Source organism: Engraulis encrasicolus, chromosome 24 (assembly GCF_034702125.1).
Source record: "Engraulis encrasicolus isolate BLACKSEA-1 chromosome 24, IST_EnEncr_1.0, whole genome shotgun sequence".
Taxonomy (NCBI): domain Eukaryota; kingdom Metazoa; phylum Chordata; class Actinopteri; order Clupeiformes; family Engraulidae; genus Engraulis; species Engraulis encrasicolus.
In genome coordinates this window covers 31,013,124-31,031,728 of record NC_085880.1, presented here as the reverse complement: position 1 = coordinate 31,031,728, position 18,605 = coordinate 31,013,124, and the positions used below count along the sequence as shown (strand labels likewise).

Genomic DNA, 18,605 nt, shown 5'->3' with positions numbered 1-18,605 from the left:
TATTTTCACGCGCACACACGATCCAAAAGCACATGAGCAAAGTGGTATTCTCAGTGGTGGCTCTTAAGCCCTCAGAAAAGTTGTTTGAACTCGGGAACAGTGCCATATGCTTGCTTGTTAAACATAAAATGCCATGCACATGTGCACACACTCTCTCACACACACACACACACACACACACACACACACACACACACACACACACACACACACACACACACACACACACACACACACACACACACACACGCAACTAAGGAGATGCAATGTGGTATTCAAAAGCGGGTGGCCACATCTGGTCTGTTGTCGTCAGTCGTTGTCATTGGGCTCCAAACCAAATGAACAGTCTCCTTCACCGCAGAGTCAACAACAACCACACAAAAATAACAACAACAGTTCTGTCTCATGGATGAATGGAATGGGAGCATAGTACACTAAATATACTAAATGCCACGTCTTTTAGGCAGGATACAGCCTCTACTGTCATGGGTAAGCGGTTAGGGCGTCAGACTTGTACCCCAAAGGTTGCTGGGTCGACTTCCAGCCTGCCAGGTTGGTGGGAGAGTAAATAACCAATGCTCTCCCCCATCCTCCTCCATGACTGAGGTATCCTGAGCACGGTACCATCCCGCCGCACTGTTCCCTTGGGGCGCCATTTGTGGCTGCCCCCTTGCGTGGCTGAGGCATAAATACAATTTCGTTGTGTGCAGTGAGCACTGTGTGCTGTGGACTGCTGTGTCACAATGACAATGGGAGTTTCCCAGGGGCGCTTTCACGTGCATAGTTTCCATGTCCTCAACGGGCCCCAGTGAGGGAGAGAGGCTTCAGACTTCAAAGCCAACCCTGCTATCTTAATCCTGAGACAAGATGTCAAAAGTCAAATTAAAAAATGAAACACAGTTTCATTACAACACAGAATCAATAGCAGATACAAAAAGTCAAGTCAAGTCACCTTTTATTGTCACTTTCTTCAGATGCACAAGTCATACAAGGAAAATGAAATTTTCTCTCTATACCATGCTAGGACATAGACATATACAAGACTGATATTTTAGACACTGACATAAAGTGCAAGACAGGACAGGTAACTGTGATGGACTAGTAACAATAAGTTTTCAAGAATTAATACAGTACAAAAGAACCCATTCAACATTTAACATTAACATAACATACAAAACATATTAATAGCAAAACCTATCAATAACAGATATTAGCACTGCTGAATGGCGTGCGTTCTTGCGTGTGTCCTTACACACATTTGTGCATGCATGTGTGAATGCATGCATGTGAGTGTAATGTGGTGTTAATATGCAAAGCGGCCTCGTGAAAACATGTTGTTTGAATACCATGTAGCATCACATCAACACAGACAGATATGTTTCATGTAAAGCCAGACAGCCTATGAGAAGAGCACAGGAGCTTTTACATGCTCCCGTCTGGACACGATGTATCCACGGCTCTGGGCACTGCTAGCGACATCTGCTCAGCACCTGTGTCTTGAATAACGCATGACACACACCACTGTGTCGTATCATCTATCCCGTGGGATTACATCTGGGGCCGTGCATGGCTCACAGTAGCACTGGGCTCTTCATGGAAGGGAAAACGCACTCTTGGAATTCCTAATGGGCAAGCGTTAGATAAACAGGTGTCCAGTGGTGGGAGGCTGTGTACGTCTTATAATAGTGAGATAATGAAATAGGACTGGGCGTGAGGATGAGCAGAAAGTGAAAGGCTGAGGCTGGTAGGCTTAAAGGGCAACTCCTGCCAATTTCAATGACCTGTTGTATTGCTCACGCTACCCTTGACTTGTCAGTACCCGGTGACGCCGCAGTTTTTGGCCCAGCCCTTTCCGAGATATGATCTATTCTAATGGGGGCAACTTTTGTTTACATTTTTTTTTTAAATGATCATAGGCCTACTCCAAATATTTTCCCAACAGGTATCGCTGTTTGATAGCTGTCTGCTGATGTTGCATAACCTTTTGGATGTGTTTGGGAATAGATAAAAATGTTTTTTTGAAATGTAAACAAAAGTTGCCCCCATTAAAATAGCTAATTTCTCGGAAAGGGCTGAGCCAAAAAATGCGGCGTCACCGGGTACTGACAAGTCAAGGGTAGCGTGAGCAATACAACAGCAAATTGAAATTGGCAGGAGTTGCCCTTTAACTCGGGCCCTTGCACATAAACCACAGACACGCGAGCAGACACTGACACAGATAGGAATATACTCACACAGCCACACGCACACACACACACACAAAGCTGAGAAGAATTTAAAGAGAAGTCAGTGTGCTTCCCTGGTATAACTTTTTGGGTTGTGAAACGTGTCTGTTGACGCTGTAGGCCTTGGGTAACAGCGGGCAAGTTTGCAGAAGCAACACAAAGAAAATAGTAGCTATGTGGTGTTATGCATTATGTTGGTATTTCTACACATTTTAAAAAGCCGCGTGATGAATATCGAATAAACATAGTGCAAGCTGTATCATTGTATAGGTGGTGCCGAGAGAATTTCCAATACATTGCGTGAGGTGTATGTGTAGTATTAGGTGTTTTTATTAGGTGTATGACGCTGTTTTTGCCGTGCTCTTCATCAGACCAGTACCCATGAGGAAAGAGGTTTAAATCTGGCCTGTGGTTATTTCCCAGGTTTTCCCCATCTGCCACTTCCCTCCAGGCACCATTTGTACGGTCCTGTCTGAATCAAGCCATAAAACTTTCAGGAAGAGCAAATATTTCAATAAATATTTAATAATAAACATTTTGTGAATAAATCGACTTCAGCTGTGAATAGTCCTAAATAGACTTTATGTTTTGGGCCAAGCTGGACTATTATGCCAGGTGTCAGGTTATCAGAGGAAGAGCCAGAACATCTAAACTTTGCTAAAGCATATAAATAGGTGCTTTGGTTGTCAGTGTGCAGACAACAGTGTCTTTGGTAGAGTGTGAATTTGAATGAGCCTGCAGCCATCTGCGTGTAGCAAGGGGATGCTCATGATTGTACACTTATGACTGTTTCGCCTCATCCCACTTAGAACAACTGTAGGCTCCTTGGCCCTCTCTATGCTGGTATTTATTAGCATATATATTTTTTATGATATAGTTGAGTCTTTTCAGTGTGAACTGAGACAAAGACAACTGCACAAAGAGGCTACCAGCAAGCAGTGCTGCAGACTTTTTACAATTCTTTACCGCACATAACTCTGTTCCATAACTCTGTTCCATAACTCTGTTCCGGTTGTTTTTTGTTGGATGACCTCACAACATACCTTGGCCTGAACTTTGCCATATACAGTATGCCGTCATAGTCAACTTATTATATATATTTTTATTATTATTATTCTTCGTTGTTAATCTAACTGTTCAGCACATTGAGCTGCAAGTCTTGTATGAATTGTGTTATAAAAAGAAGACAATCCGCACACTTCAGGTCTATTTTTGTGCAAAGAAGCTTTACTACTCAGGCCTGATGAAGGTCTAAGGACCGAAAGCTTGCAAGTCAAGTAAAGCTTCTTTGTACAAAAATAGACCTGAAGTATGCGGATTGTCTTCTTTTTATACAGAATTTGTTACTGAATCCTGCACCTTCTAAACAGATGAGCTGTGGCCTATCACAACTTAAATGAATTGTGTTATAAAAATTAAGTTATTATTATTATTATTACTATTATTATTATTATTATACAAATGAACAGCAAGCAGTGCTGCAGACTCTTTTATTCTTTACGTCACGTATCGTAAGTAAGTCCCCGTTGTGTGTTGTTGGATGACCTGTGTCTGTACTGTGCCCTTGCCTCTTCCAGACCTCCACCACGGTGTGGGTGACCATCGTGGATGAGAACGACAACGCCCCCGAGTTCCCCGAGGAGGAGTACATGACCGTGCTGAGCGAGGGGCCCGACACAGTGGGGGCCACCATCGCCACGGTAACCGCCATCGATCCCGACGAGGACCTCAACGGAACCCTGCGCTATGCCATCACCCACGGCAACATAGGCCAAACATTCCGCATCAATAATGTCACGGTGAGTGTAGCCCAGTACAGAGACAGCCAACACACTTGTTTTCATCGTCTTGCATTAAAGATAGCAATTCTTTGTGCAGTTTACAAATCCTGCTTCTGGTGTCCCTGTTAAATGTACATGTACAGCTCCAGGCCTTTTTATTAGAATACCATGAAAAAGTTGATTTATTTCCATAATTCCATCAATAATGCTAAACTGTCATGGATTGTAGATTCATGGCCCAGTTTTTTAACTATTCCAATCATTATTTTTTTTTCTTTTTATATACGTTGGCCTTCCAGCTCAAAAAACCCATGAATTGGGGAATTCGCATTATTAGAATATTGTTATAAAATCACATTTTTCTTCATCAAAATTCGGGTCACATTAAATCAGTTGAAATTTGGTACTTTCTGCATAACATGCAATGGTCAATACTTGGTTAGGACATTCTCTGTCTTCATAATGGCCATGATGCGTTTAACATTGAAGTCAATGGCAAAAACAGTGCATGGGAGTTATGGAAGCCCAGATATCCTTGATGCTTTGCTGTCAGCTGTTCTTGTTTGTTGACCTGGTACCCCACACTTCCCTCTTCAATATACCCTGTAGATTTCCATGCCACGTTTTGGCGCTAACTCACCAGTTTAATTCTAAATAACCAGAAATGAAACCCCATTGAAAATGAATGGGGTTTAATTTCTGTTGAGTTAGAATTAAACTGGTGAGTTAACACCAAAACGTGGCATGGAAATCTTCGGGTATATTGAAGAGGGAAGTGTGGGGCACCAGGTCAACAAACAAGAACAGCTGACAGCAAAGCATCAAGGATATCGGGGCTTCCATAACACCCATGCACTGTTTTTGCCATTGACTTCAATGTTAAACGCATCATGGCCATTATGAAGACAGAGAATGTCCTAACCAAGTATTGACCATTGCATGTTATGTAGAAAGTACCAAATTTCAACTGATTTAATGTGACCCGAATTTTGATGAAGAAAAATGTGATTTTATAACAATATTCTAATAATGCGAATTCCCCAATTCATGGTTTTTTTGAGCTGGACAGCCAACGTATATAAAAAGAAAAAAAATAATGATTGGAATAGTTAAAAAACTGGGCCATGAATCTACAATCCATGACAGTTTAACATTATTGATGGAATTATGGAAATAAATCAACTTTTTCATGGTATTCTAATAAAAAGGCCTGGAGCTGTATACTACATGTATTTAATGGATTAACAGATTCATCAGTCGTTGAAACATGGTGAAGTATAAGACCTTAGTGAATGTTTATATGGTTGTTTACCTCCATTGCAGGGAAGGATTGTGGCTGTGAAGGAGCTGGACTATGAGATCAGTAATGGACGCTACACTCTAGTGGTGACGGCTACAGACCAGTGTCCCATCCCACAGCTGCGACTCACCTCTACCACCACGGTGCATAACACACTCACACACACACACACACACACACACACACACACACACACACACACACACACACACACACACACACACACACACACACACACACACACACACACACACACACACACACACACGCACACACGCGCACGCACACACACACACACACACACACACACACACACACAGAGGTCTGTGAATGAATACCCTGTACCATAACTGTAAGTCTTAAAAAAATGGAAAAAACAAATAAGTGTAATCTACAATAATGTAACCTATTACCATGACCAGGTGATGGTGATTGCGCTGGATGTGAATGATTTGATGTGATAAGTGACTGTGTATTCACAGTCTCATGCACATCCATTCTAGTCGGTGGCACAGTCAAACATAATGTACATCAATGAGCTCCCTTTTAATCCATTTGAACCTTTCATTTTATTTTGGCAAATATAAACTGATTGTCAAACACAAGCAGGTAATTGGAGTGCTTCTGGGTCTTCACCTTTTTTCCTTGGTGCTCATCAGTGTAGGGGCTCTCAAACTTGGTCCAGGAAGACAGATGCTGAGGCACTCAAGGTTGCAATTTTTTTACTTTTTTATTTGGCTACAATGCCAACGCGTTTCGGCCCTTATGGCCTTCTTCAGGGCGTATCGTAAACTGACTGTATTGCCATTTTGACCAGGTGATGGTGAACGTGCTGGATGTGAACGACGTGACGCCCATGTTCCCGAGGGAGTTTGAGGGCCCCATCGAGATCACAGAGGGCCAGCCGGGGCCCCGCGTGTGGACCGTCAGGGCCACCGACATGGACTCGGGCCCCAACGGGAAGGTGGAGTACACTATCACCGCCGGAGACCCCAAAAGTGAGTTCTTATAGTGTGTGTGTGTGTGTGTGCTTGTGTGTGTGTTACGTGTGTGTGTGTGTGTGTGCAGGGGGGCCGCTAAGGGGGGGAAAGTGGTACAGATTCTAAGGGCCCAAGCACTGATAGGAGCCCTTAAGGGGGCCCAAGCACTGAGAGGGGCCCTTAAGGGGGCCCAAAATTCGAATCTTTCATGGGGCCCAACATTTCTGGCAGCGCCCCTGTGTGTGTGTGTGTGTGTGTGTGTGTGTGTGTGTGTGTGTGTGTGTGTGTGTGTGTGTGTGTGTGTGTGTGTGTGTGTGTGTGTGTGTGTGTGTGTGCAGTAAATACAAACTGTTATTATCATTTGCATATTTTATGAAGATACTGTATAACGGATCTAAACTGTCACTTTTCAACATGGTTTGCATCATCAGTTTCCTTTTAAAATGCTGTCTGTCTCTGTATCTCCCCCCCCCCCTCTCTCTCTCTCTCTCTCTCTCTCTCTCTGTCAGATGAGTTTGTGGTGTCTCCTGTTGAGGGAGAGCTTCGGGTGAGGAGAGACGTGGAGCTGGACAGAGAGACAACACCCTCCTACAACATCACCATCACCGCAAGAGACTTGGGCACACCCCCACGCAGCAGTACTGTGAGTAAACGCACGCACGCACGCACGCACACACACACACACACACGCACGCACACTTCACTGGACACACACTGTATGTAGTAGGCAAATCACCCATATTATCCACAAACAAATGAGAGTGATAGTATTCAAAGTAACACTATCATACAGTAGTATTCAAAATAGCACTATATTCTCCTACTACACAAACACTCACGCAGCTGGAGGTAAAATGGCATATCCACAGTTGTGCTGACTATGTGTCTGACATAGCCTGGTGAACCAGCACCACCCGCTGGACGGCAAAATGTTTTGTCTACGGGTGGGTCTGGCCTCGCATAATGATTCAATGAAGCCAGAATGCCATGAATCTGGCAAACCAATTACAACGCAAAGATGTGTTTTGAATCAAAGCGGGCAGGGTTTTGAGGGAAGGTTGTTCTCATCAACAATCTTCGGATGTATTGTGCATTGAGGCCAGACTAAATTAGACATCCACATTTAGTTTGGTTTATCAGGCTAGTGTCTGACATTCTTCATTATGTTACATTTTTCAATAAAATAAAGAGAACCCTTGAACCTTTTAACCTTATTATGACCTTGAACCTAAACCTGTCTCTGACCTTAACCTAAACCTAATCTCTTGTCCTCTCTGCACACATGTGTTACAGATTATTTAACATTCAAAACTGTATGACTACATTGAATTCAGTCTATGAGTTAATTTGGTTGAAAACCACACTTTAATCTGAGCATTTAACCTCTTTGCACCACGTTGTAGATGAATTACAGAGATGTCAAAAGTTAAAGTGTAAGCAAATCCAAGATGTAAGTACGCCAGTACATTATATGACAGCATAGTTGTATTTTAACTTTAACTTAAACTTTTGACACCTCTGATAAATTAACATACAAAAATGTACCAAATGTTTTGATTGTTACACTATGTAACCAAAGCAGCATTTCCTTCGAACTCCAATATCCTGTCTTCTCCCGTCCAGGTGGTGGTGGGAGTGTTGGTTCTGGACATCAACGATAACGACCCGATTCTGCTGAACCTGCCTAAGAACGTGAGCGTGAGCGAAGGGGCGTCCATACACACCTCCATTGCCCAGATCCGGGCCTCCGACACAGACAGCGGACGCAACGCCCTGCTCACCTTCAACATCACCGCTGGCAACAAGGACGGAGCGTTCTATATCAATGACACCGTGAGTCCTTTACACTCAAGTAGTTTGGCAGTTGTTATTGTGTGTTAGTTATCATTAGTTAGTGGACTCTATAGGCCCTATTTCGCCGGACACACACACACATGAATTTGGCTAAGCGAAGTGAACTTCACCATTCATTCCTATGAGGGAGGCGAAGGCAAGCGAACAGGAGCGAAGCGAAGCTAAAGTCCGAGTTAAATGTTATGCAAATGAGAAGTGAATTTCCCCTGGCCAATCTTTTTTTTTTTAATCATTCTATTTGATTCGCTGAGACGACCTGATGACGGTTGAGCTGCCAGAATGGAACACTGAATTTCTCCTCTTTTCACTTTGCTCGTTTCACCTCCATATGGTCCTGGGCCTGATTTTATAGCTGGTTCAGTGGCATTGACTGTGGTTGTACCACATGACATCTGCCACAAAAAAAACGGCAATGTCGAAACTATATACTGCATGGTTTTAATAAATGCATGCATTAGTTATGGTCGTAGCTGATTATGAGCCTTGCTTATCCTGCGTTTTGTCTCCTGTCAGACGGGAGTGGTGCAGGTGAACAGACCCCTGGACAGGGAGAGGATAGACGAATACAGACTGACCATCACCGTCAAGGACAACCCAGAGAACCCACGCATAGCACGCCGGGTAACACACACACACACACACACACACACACACACACACACACACACACACACACACACACACACACACACACACACACACACACACACACACACACACACACATTGTAAAACATTGGCCCTGCTGCCCTAATAATATACGTTTGTAAGTTAACTCAACTTTAGAAAGCCTTGAGTTGAGTTAAGCCTCGAGTTGCATTAAGAGTTAACTTACAAACTTAAAGCAGCAGGACAACTTACTTTTTAACTTTTAACTACTTTGTACGATGCAATGTTTTACAGAGCACATACCACACGTACGCACGCACGCACGCACGCATGCACGCACGCACGCACGCACGCACGCACGCACGCACGCACGCACGCACGCACGCACGGACGCACACAGTCCCGCATGCACACACACACACACACACACACACACACACACACACACACTTATGCACATACTGTACATACATACATACTACATACATACATACATACATACATACAAGCATACCATGCACATTTATTTGAACGTTTGCATGTCACACAGGAAGGTCTACATATATGTTTCTGCTGTTTCCTTAAACGCTTTGCATTCCGACCTCATTACTGGAAATCAAACTCTCTTCGACTGCCATCTGTATAGAGTGAATTTCTATTTTTATTGCTACTATATATATATATATTGTATACATATATTGCTTGCTCTAGGATTCAGACACGTTGGTGGTGCGTATTCTGGATGAGAATGACAACCGCCCGCTGTTCACTCGGTCCAGCTACCGTGCTGAAATCATGGAGAACTCCCTCGCAGGTACAGCACCCACTTAGCTTCTAGTAGACACACACACATGCAGACACACACACACTCACACACTCTCTCATACACACACACACACACACACACACACACACACACACACACACACACACACACACACACACACACACACACACACACACACACACACACACACACACACACACACACACTTGCTTCATTCTGGGCATTCCAGTTGTCTCAAACTGAGAGTGCACAGTGACATTCAATCAAGTGTACAAAGTAGTACTGTAGTACTTTTCATGCTTGTCTGTCTATGACCTGTCTGTCTATGTCTTGTATAAATACAATACATAATTATATAANTGAAGAGTTCAGATGCAAAACACCCTAACTCCATTTCTGAAGACCTTTACTTCTATATTTTTAGAGAACCCCGTTGTTGGTTTGGTTTACATTTATGTACTTGATAATACATATAAATAGTTATATTATATAAATAAAATAAAACAATAAGCAATTTTAGTAACTTTGTATTAAATAAAAATGAATTGAGATTATTTTCTGAAAAGGCACTTAGGGGGTTTTGCATCTGAACTCTTCATATATAGTTCCTCTCTCTCTGTCTTTTTCCTTCTTTTTTTCTCTTTTTTGTCTTTGTCCCTCTTATCGTCTTTCTGTCTCTGCCTCTTTTCTGTCTCTCTGTCTCTGTCTCTGTCTCTGTCTCTCTCTCTCTCTCTCTCTCTCTCTCTCTCTCTCTCTCTCTCTCTTAGGCAGCACCGTGACTGTTCTGAATGGGCCGGTGAAAGCGCTGGACAGGGACATTGGCGTGAACTCTGTAGTGAAGTACAAGCTGCTGGGGCCCAGGGTGGAGCTCTTCACCATAGACCCAGACACAGGTACGCCCTCATATACCCAGACACAGGTGCGCTCTAATACACCAAGACACAGGTACGCCCTCATATACCCAGACACAGGTACGCTCTAATAGATCCAGACACAGGTGCGCTCTAATACACCAAGACACAGGTATACCCTCATATACCCAGACACAGGTGCGCTCTAATACACCAAGACACAGGTACGCCCTCATATACCCAGACACAGGTGCGCTCTAATAGACCCAGATATACAGGTACACTCTAATAGACCCAGACACAGGTACGCTCTAATAGATCCAGACACAGGTGCGCTCTAATACACCAAGACACAGGTACGCCCTCATGCATATAGACCCATGTGTGGAGCTGCTCTGCTATGTGTGTGTGTGTGTGTGTGTGTGTGTGTGTGTGTGTGTGTGTGTGTGTGTGTGTGTGTGTGTGTGTGTGTGTGTGTGTGTGTGTGTGTGTGTGTGTGTGTGTGTGTGTGTGTGTGTGTGTGTGTGTGTGTGTGTGTGTGTGTGTCTCCAGGTGAGGTGAGTGAGGGTGCAGTGCTGGACCAAGAGGCCTTCTCTGAGCCATGTGTGTGCGTGCGTGTGTGCGTGTGCATGTGTGTGTGTGTCTGTGTGTCTGTGTGTGTGCGTGCGTGTGTGCGTGTGCATGTGTGTGTGTGTCTGTGTGTCTGTGTGTCTGTGGTTCACTCTCTAGGTGAGGTACGTGTGAGGGAGGGTGCGGCGCTGGACCGAGAGGCCTTCTCTGAGCCGCGTGTGGAGCTCCAGCTGGCTGCAGAAGACGTGGGCGGGCTGAGTAGCACCGTGCCGCTCTCCATCACCATCCTCGACCTCAACGACAACCCGCCAGTATTCAACCCCGCCAGCTTCACCGTACGCCTTCCCGAGAACAGCCCCACAGGTGGGTAGAGGGCCTGTGTGTGTGTGTGTGTGTGTGTGTGTGTGTGTGTGTGTGTGTGTGTGTGTGTGTGTGTGTGTGTGTGTGTGTGTGTGTGTGTAACGTCTCTGTGCGTCCCTGTGTGGTGGTGACCCAGCTGTCTGTCACGGACGCAGACTCGGGTGCCAACGTCAGGCTGCTATATATCGCGTGCGTGCGTGTGTGTCCAGGTGTGGTGGTGACCCAGCTGTCTGCCACGGACGCGGACTCGGGTGCCAACGGCTGGCTGCTGTACCGGCTGGAGAGCGGTGCCCAGGACCGTTTCGTGGTGGACTCGCTGTCGGGCGCCGTGCTGGTGGGCAACGCCTCGTTGGACCGGGAGGAGCGCGCCTCCTACCGCCTCATCGTCATGGCCACAGACCGCGGCGCGCCTCCGCTCTCGGCCACCGCCACACTCACCGTGCTCCTGGACGACGTCAACGACTCCCGGCCGCGCTTCCTGCGGCCCATGCAGACCATCAGCGTCAACGAGTCCACACCAGCCGGAGAGGTGCTTTTCTTTTTAGATTTCAATTCACATTAAAACTGATACAGCAAAGCCATGTTCAAGGTCAAAGTTGGTAAAATACAATTTTGACCTTGTCCTTGGCATATGTCTATGTCTGTACACCGATCCGAGAAGCGATGTATGGACGCCACCATCTTGCACTGGCGCCATTGTTGGAGTGCCGTTCTATTCATTAAACCCGTTATGCCATCTATAAATAGTTGGTGCGCTAATACATTCTGGTGACTGACACCATCGAAATGACTAGAGATGATATAAAACCCGGAGGATCCGGTTGGAGAGCCGGGTCAAGACCTCATCCGAACAGACCGGATGGCTGTCGTGCATTGATCCGCCAAAGGCGGGTCAGACGGCATTTCATTAATATGTCAACAAAATGGCAGTTACAACGCGAGAAATTGTGAAACCGGACTGTATCCTCTTTAGTTGACTACAACAGCCATTCTCTAATCTCCCTACTATGCTGTTCAGTCACGAACACTCACTGAGTAAAACTGAACCAACTCCCGCCTCGTCATTCATCGAGCCCGTTTGATCCGTCCAGCCTGTTGTGGCCAATTGAGTCGCGGGTCCACACTCCCTATGTGTGTGTGCTTCTGACTCTGTTGAGGTCTACATTTCTAAATGTTAACAATGCTCTGCCAACGCTTTAACATCTCAGTATGTAGGCTACTCTTAGGGAAATTATAGTCTACAGACGTGACTCTACTATCACTCACTGCGTTACAGCGTACCGTCTTTAAAGACACTGCTGTCACTCCCCTCGTCCGAGTCACTCAGCAGCGGCGCCCTCGGCGACTCGGTGAGACGAATCCTGACTGAGTTGTTGGTAGCAGCGAATCCCCTACGGATCGGATCAACGCTTAAGTTTCGTTTTTGCCACGAGTGTGTGAGTCGCATGGCAACTCGGCAGCGGAAGCGAGTGGTCATCTGCTGCTCGCCTCCTGACTGTCCCTGCTCAACTAGACTTCTGCTCCCAAATATTTGACTTTTAGTCTTCTTAAATACAAACACACACACATTATTTATTGCAAAATCAGGAACATGCCGTTTCACTGCTGCCAAAGGCTGTTCGAGTTGTGGTTGCATGTTTAGTGAGGAGACCCAGGTGGGTCGGATCGCAGCATGAGTTTAGGAACTGTGACATTCATAAAGTGAGTTTTGTTGATCAAACTGTCTTACTCTTTGATTTATCAACGTGAATTGATAAATGGAACAACAAAGGTGAGGCGCATAGCTACTTAACGAAAGAAACGTTTTAAAAAATACATTATTATTATTTATTTTTATTTATTTTAAATAAGTGATCCGTGTGATCCGTCTAATCCGGATACCCTCCTTGGAATGATCCAATCAATCCGGACGCCTCAAAGAGTCGAGTTAAGCACCTCTAGAAATGACAGCCTGAATAAAGTTTTGAATAAAGTTTCATGGATAGACGATGTCAGACAGTGCCCACCGGTGATTGATGAAGCTATATCATGAAATTATAGAATTTATAAATTAATGAAACATTTAATTCAAGAAGGACATGTAAAGCTATACTGAATAGACCTAGCTATGGGCGGGCTAACTGGCACTTCACCAAAACGAGTTCGCTAATAAATGATGCTTTCACTTGCAAAGTTCAAAAATGCCTTGTTTTCAACCCCAAGACCCTCCTTGGTCTACCAGCGAAATGTTGAGTAACTTCGGCTTGTTAAATGGTTGTGTGAATTGTATGTTGTCAACATTACATGTTCGGAGTTAGCTAACAAGCCGGAGCTACCCTTGTGTTATTACCACAGACATCTCATCAAAACGAGTTCGCTAATAAATTATGGTTTCACTTACAAAGTTCACAAATGCCTTCAACCCCAAGACCCTCCTTGGTCTACCAGCGAAATGTTGAGTAACTTCGGCTTGTTAAATGGTTGTGTGAATTGTATGTTGTCAACATTACATGTTCGGAGTTAGCTAACAAGCCGGAGCTAGTTCTAGTTGGCTACTATTGGCTTATAAATTTACGGACTTCTCCACTGTCCAGATACGAGTTTGCTTCAGGAAGCACTGCAGTAATGGCGGCCGCTCTACTACGGTTATTTCCTTGGATCGGTGTATCTATGTCTAGTCTATGTCTTTGCATGGGAAAACGAGAAATGTAATTTCAATTCTTTGTATGTCGTGCATGCAAAGAAATTGGCAATAAAGCTGACTTCCACTTGACCTTGACTTTCACTTTGTTCTTGTCCTTGAGGTGGTGGCCACGCTGACGGCCGAGGACCCTGACCTTCGCCCGCGGCTGGCGTACTACATCATCTCCGTGGAGGCGCGCGACGACAACAACAACCCTGTCAGGGGACTGCAGGACTCATTTGGCATCGACTTCCACACCGGTGAGCATGTGGCAGTGCCCATTGTATTTTGTTTTATTTGTTATTCTTGTTGATGCAGTTGTATTTTTATGCAAGGCCTTGGGCCTATACTACAAAGCTGGTTCAGGAGTAAACTAGGTTAAGTTAAATCATCTAATAGAAGGACTCCAGGCTCTTCTATTAGGTGCTTTACCTCTTAACTTCCTCTGGTTTACTCCTGAACCAGCTTTGTAGTATAGGCCCAAGGCATTGCATAAAAATAGTAGTATAGGCCCCTGGGGTTATTCCAAGAACATGGTTAAGTGGTACACTTAATTGTTTTACTTAAAGGTTTACCTAATGAGAAATCTGCCCAAGATAGCCTGTCGGTATCAGCTTTAAATCCTTTAGCACAGAGCCTCTGCTATAACCTTATTGTCAACAAAATGGTATTGACCAAGGGGCTATACTAGGAAGCTGGTTCATTAGTAAACCAGGTTAAGTTAACCTTGTGGTAGAGGTAAATCATCTAATAGAAGAGTCCTACTTTTCTTGCAGTTACATCTATATTAGCAGGTTTACCACTTCCTGTAGGTTAACTAAGCCTGGTTTACTACTTAACTACTACTTACTACTTAGTATTAGTCTTGCTCAGTTACTATCGAGTCTGTGCATTGTCATTAGCAATACAATGTTGTTGTTTTGATGTAGTTACGTGTTTTGAGCAGAGTGAATAGGCCCGTCAACAGGCCCAGCTGCAGTAAGAAAAGCTAAATTAGGAGTCAAGCCTCAAGTCTAGGGTGACCAGACTTAACCGGGACAGTCCCGATTTGGAGTTGTGTGTCCCAGGTCCCGAGCAAACTCTGTCGGGACACAAATATGTCCCGGTTTTGAGAACCCACTTCATTGCGCTACATGTATATCAGGGTAAATATATGGAAAAGATTACATGTTTACCTGCCACAATTAATGGCAGCCAGCGCTTGTATATAAAGTCTGAAGGAGTCAGGTGCGATTTGTCATTCCACCCCCTAAAATTGATTAGAATGCAGGAAATTGCATCTAAAAACGTCATTTTTTTCTGAGGGAGGACCCCCAGACCCGTCCGCCAAAATATTGTCTTTAAGTCACACGGCGAAGTCTCCCGGTTTTAGACTACAAAAATCTGGTCACCCTTCTCAAGTCTCAAGTCTCCTTAATTAGCGTTATTAGGTTGGTGAACTAAACCAGTGTTTCTCAACTGGAACAGTCTTGGGACCCACCATTTTCCACTCTCATTCGGTCGCGACCCAATTTTTTTAGCGTTCAAGTCAATTCAATGCAATTCTCAAAATGTAACCAAGACTCGAATGACTGGTTGCACGCTATCTATCTCACATAAACATTCAGATTGTATCTATGACGACAGATGACACAGAGTTCACTAGCCTATCAAAATAAAAGCTGTAAATTGTTGCAGGAAAAGTTGGATTTTTTACACCAAGGCCCCGCGACCCACCCATGACCCCTCCGCGACCCACTTTTGGGTCGCGACCCACCAGTTGAGAAACACTGAACTAAACCCTCTGCTTGGAATACCGTCCTGTAGGTATCACTACTGGGTATCAACATCCACATGAGTGAGTTTCCAGCAGTGGTTTTCTTTGGTTGCTTTTTTTTGTATTTGGTTGTTGTTGTTGTTGTTGTTGTTGTTGTTTTTCCTGATAGTTATGCAAAGCCCTGCAAGACCACACCATTGAGCAAGCGTCACTACATTGTTTGGTTGTTGGTTGGTTTTGCTCAGGGGACATTGCCTTGTAAGGCCTGCCCTACAACCAAAACAGGCAAAACTCATGGCATCTGAGTGAAACTGAGAATAATGAAACTTTTGTTTTCAACATATAGCGTACCTTACCTTTCTTTCAACCTATAATAATAATAATAATAATTGTATTTGTATAGCACTGTGTCATACAAGGCATGTAACTCAAAGTGCTTAACAAATGAAAAAAAAAAAACATTTTTTAGAGATAGATTTAAAAGGAGAGGTATAGAGGAAAGGCAGAAAAAGCAGGAAGGCAGAGGAAGAAGAGATAGACAGAGAAAGTAGAGTCATAAGGTCAACGTAGGATAGGACCAGGATTCTTAGATGTGTAAGGTCCATAGTGGCTGGGCCTATCATAAGTCATAGATAGTCACACAGAGATTGGGCGCTCAGGTGCGGCCCCTGGTGGCATCAGGGGTGAGGAAAAACTCCCTTTCGCTTGATTCATAGTTTGTAAGGGGGAAAAAAAGCTCAGTGAAGTCTGAGAAAAAAAAGACCCCCTATAGTCAGGAAGAAACCTCAGGCAGAGACCAGCGGCCACCTAGGGGAGCCCCCTGCCAGGGCTGGTTGCGAGTAGTAAGGGCGCTGCGGCAGCTGGGACACTATGACGCCTTGGCAGCTAGGAGTTGGCAAGGATGAAGAGGTGGGTCTTCAGCTGCTTCTTAAAGGAGTCGACGGAGGTGGCTGATCGGATCTCGATGGGGAGGGCGTTCCATCTCTTGGGCGCATAGCAGGCAAACGCGGCGTCGCCGATCTTCTTCTGCGGGGGGGTGGGGGTCCTTAGCAGCTTGGCATCAGTGGACCTGAGAGTTCGAGCAGGGGCATAAAAAGAGAGCATGTCTGAGATATAGCTAGGGGCAAGTCCATTTAATGCTTTAAATACTGTGAGCAGAATCTTAAAGTCGATTCTGTATGAGACAGGTAACCAGTGCAGGTCTGCCAAGACAGGAGAGATGTGCTCTCTCATTCTGGTTCTTGTTAGGATTCTTGCCGCAGAATTTTGAATGAGTTGCAATTTGTCAATTAATTTTTTTGGGAGACCAGAGAAGAGAGCATTGCAGTAGTCTATCCTACTGGTGACAAAGGCATGAATAAGTTTCTCAGCGTCTTGTCGGGGGGCCAAGCCGCGCACTTTGTTAACATTTCTAAGATGGAAAAAAGCAGATTTTGTTATCTTGTTGATGTGAGGCTCAAAGCTCAAATCCGAGTCTATGACCACACCTAGGCTAGTAACCTTATCTTTAATGTGTATGCTTAGGTCACCTAGGCTTGAGTGGAGTTTTGCACGTTTTTCCTTAGGCCCAATGAGCAACACTTCAGTTTTATCCTCATTTAATTTTAGGAAGTTACTGTTCATCCAATCTGTGATGGCAGACATGCATTTAGTCAAGGCATGAATGGCAGTGGTTTGGCTAGGCTCGACAGAGATATATAGTTGAGTGTCATCGGCATAGCTATGAAAATCAACATTGTGCTCTCTGATGATGGAGCCCAGGGGCAACATATAGAGAGAGAAGAGGAGAGGGCCCAAGCAACTACCCTGAGCAACTCCAAAAGGCACATCATACTTGTTGGAGACGTGTTCTCCGATGGTGACAAAAAACTGCCTTCCTGTAATATATGTTTTGAACCACTCTAAGACGTGACCGGACAAGCCTACCCAAGATTCAAGGCGGTCAATTAGTATGTTGTGGTCTATCGTGTCAAAGGCGGCACTGAGGTCGAGGAGGATAAGTGCTGAAACTTTGTTTGCGGCAGTGCTGAGCCTAAGATCACTTATTATTTTGGTTAGTGCTGTTTCGGTGCTATGGTTGGCTCTAAAGCCTGATTGGAATTTTTCCAAGATATCATTCCCAGCCAGATGTTGATTAAGCTGTTTAAATACAACTTTTTCTAGTACCTTGCTTATAAAGGGGAGGTTTGATATAGGTCTGTAGTTGTTTAAAGAATTCTGATCTAAGTTTGTCTTTTTTAGGAGTGGCTTTACCATGGCTGTTTTGAATGAGCTTGGAAAAATGCCTGTAAGCATAGAGGTGTTAACAATTTGCAGTAAAGGTGCTGCTAAGCAACCAAGTATGTTTTTTAGCAGATGTGTGGGGATCGCGTCAAGGCTGTAGGTAGACTGCTTACTTTCCCTGACTATTTTACAGAGGTCGTCCTCTGTAATTGGACAAAACTTTTGGAAGCTCTCAGGTCTCCTAGGGGGGTTTAACCCTCCCCTCGGTGTATCGCCTGAGTGGGCGACAGAGATTGCTGCGTTTTCACCTTGGATGCCTTCTCTAATGTCGGCAATCTTTTTATCAAAAAATCTAGCAAATTCCTCGCACTTGGCATGTGATGCTGCATTTAGGTTGTTATTGCTATGTGTTGGATTAAGCAGGTGGTCAATAGTGGAAAAAAGAACTTTCGCATTATGCTGGTTGTCTGTTATGATTTTGGAAAAATATGCTTTTCTCTCTGAGCGTACCGCATTATTGTAGGAGGAGATCTCATCCCTAAGGGATTGTCTATGGACTTCTAATTTAGTTTTCCTCCAAAGACGCTCGGTTACTCTGCATTTTCTTTTTAAGGCTCTAAGTGAGTCATTCATCCAAGGTGAATACCT

General features: G+C 44.5%; 1 protein-coding gene across 1 annotated transcript in view; it reads left to right on the top strand.

Annotated features, from left to right (window-relative positions):
* The window catches only part of cdh23 (cadherin-related 23), a 435,252-nt gene that overhangs the window by 386,761 nt on the left and 29,886 nt on the right, over positions 1-18,605 (top strand). Inside the window, exons 37-47 of the mRNA XM_063191998.1 lie at positions 3,803-4,024; positions 5,330-5,449; positions 6,124-6,304; positions 6,796-6,929; positions 7,910-8,119; positions 8,654-8,761; positions 9,460-9,562; positions 10,303-10,428; positions 11,116-11,319; positions 11,526-11,845; positions 14,100-14,238. Of these exons, the coding sequence (XP_063048068.1) occupies positions 3,803-4,024; positions 5,330-5,449; positions 6,124-6,304; positions 6,796-6,929; positions 7,910-8,119; positions 8,654-8,761; positions 9,460-9,562; positions 10,303-10,428; positions 11,116-11,319; positions 11,526-11,845; positions 14,100-14,238 (1,867 nt within the window). The remainder of the gene's footprint in view (positions 1-3,802; positions 4,025-5,329; positions 5,450-6,123; positions 6,305-6,795; positions 6,930-7,909; positions 8,120-8,653; positions 8,762-9,459; positions 9,563-10,302; positions 10,429-11,115; positions 11,320-11,525; positions 11,846-14,099; positions 14,239-18,605) is intronic.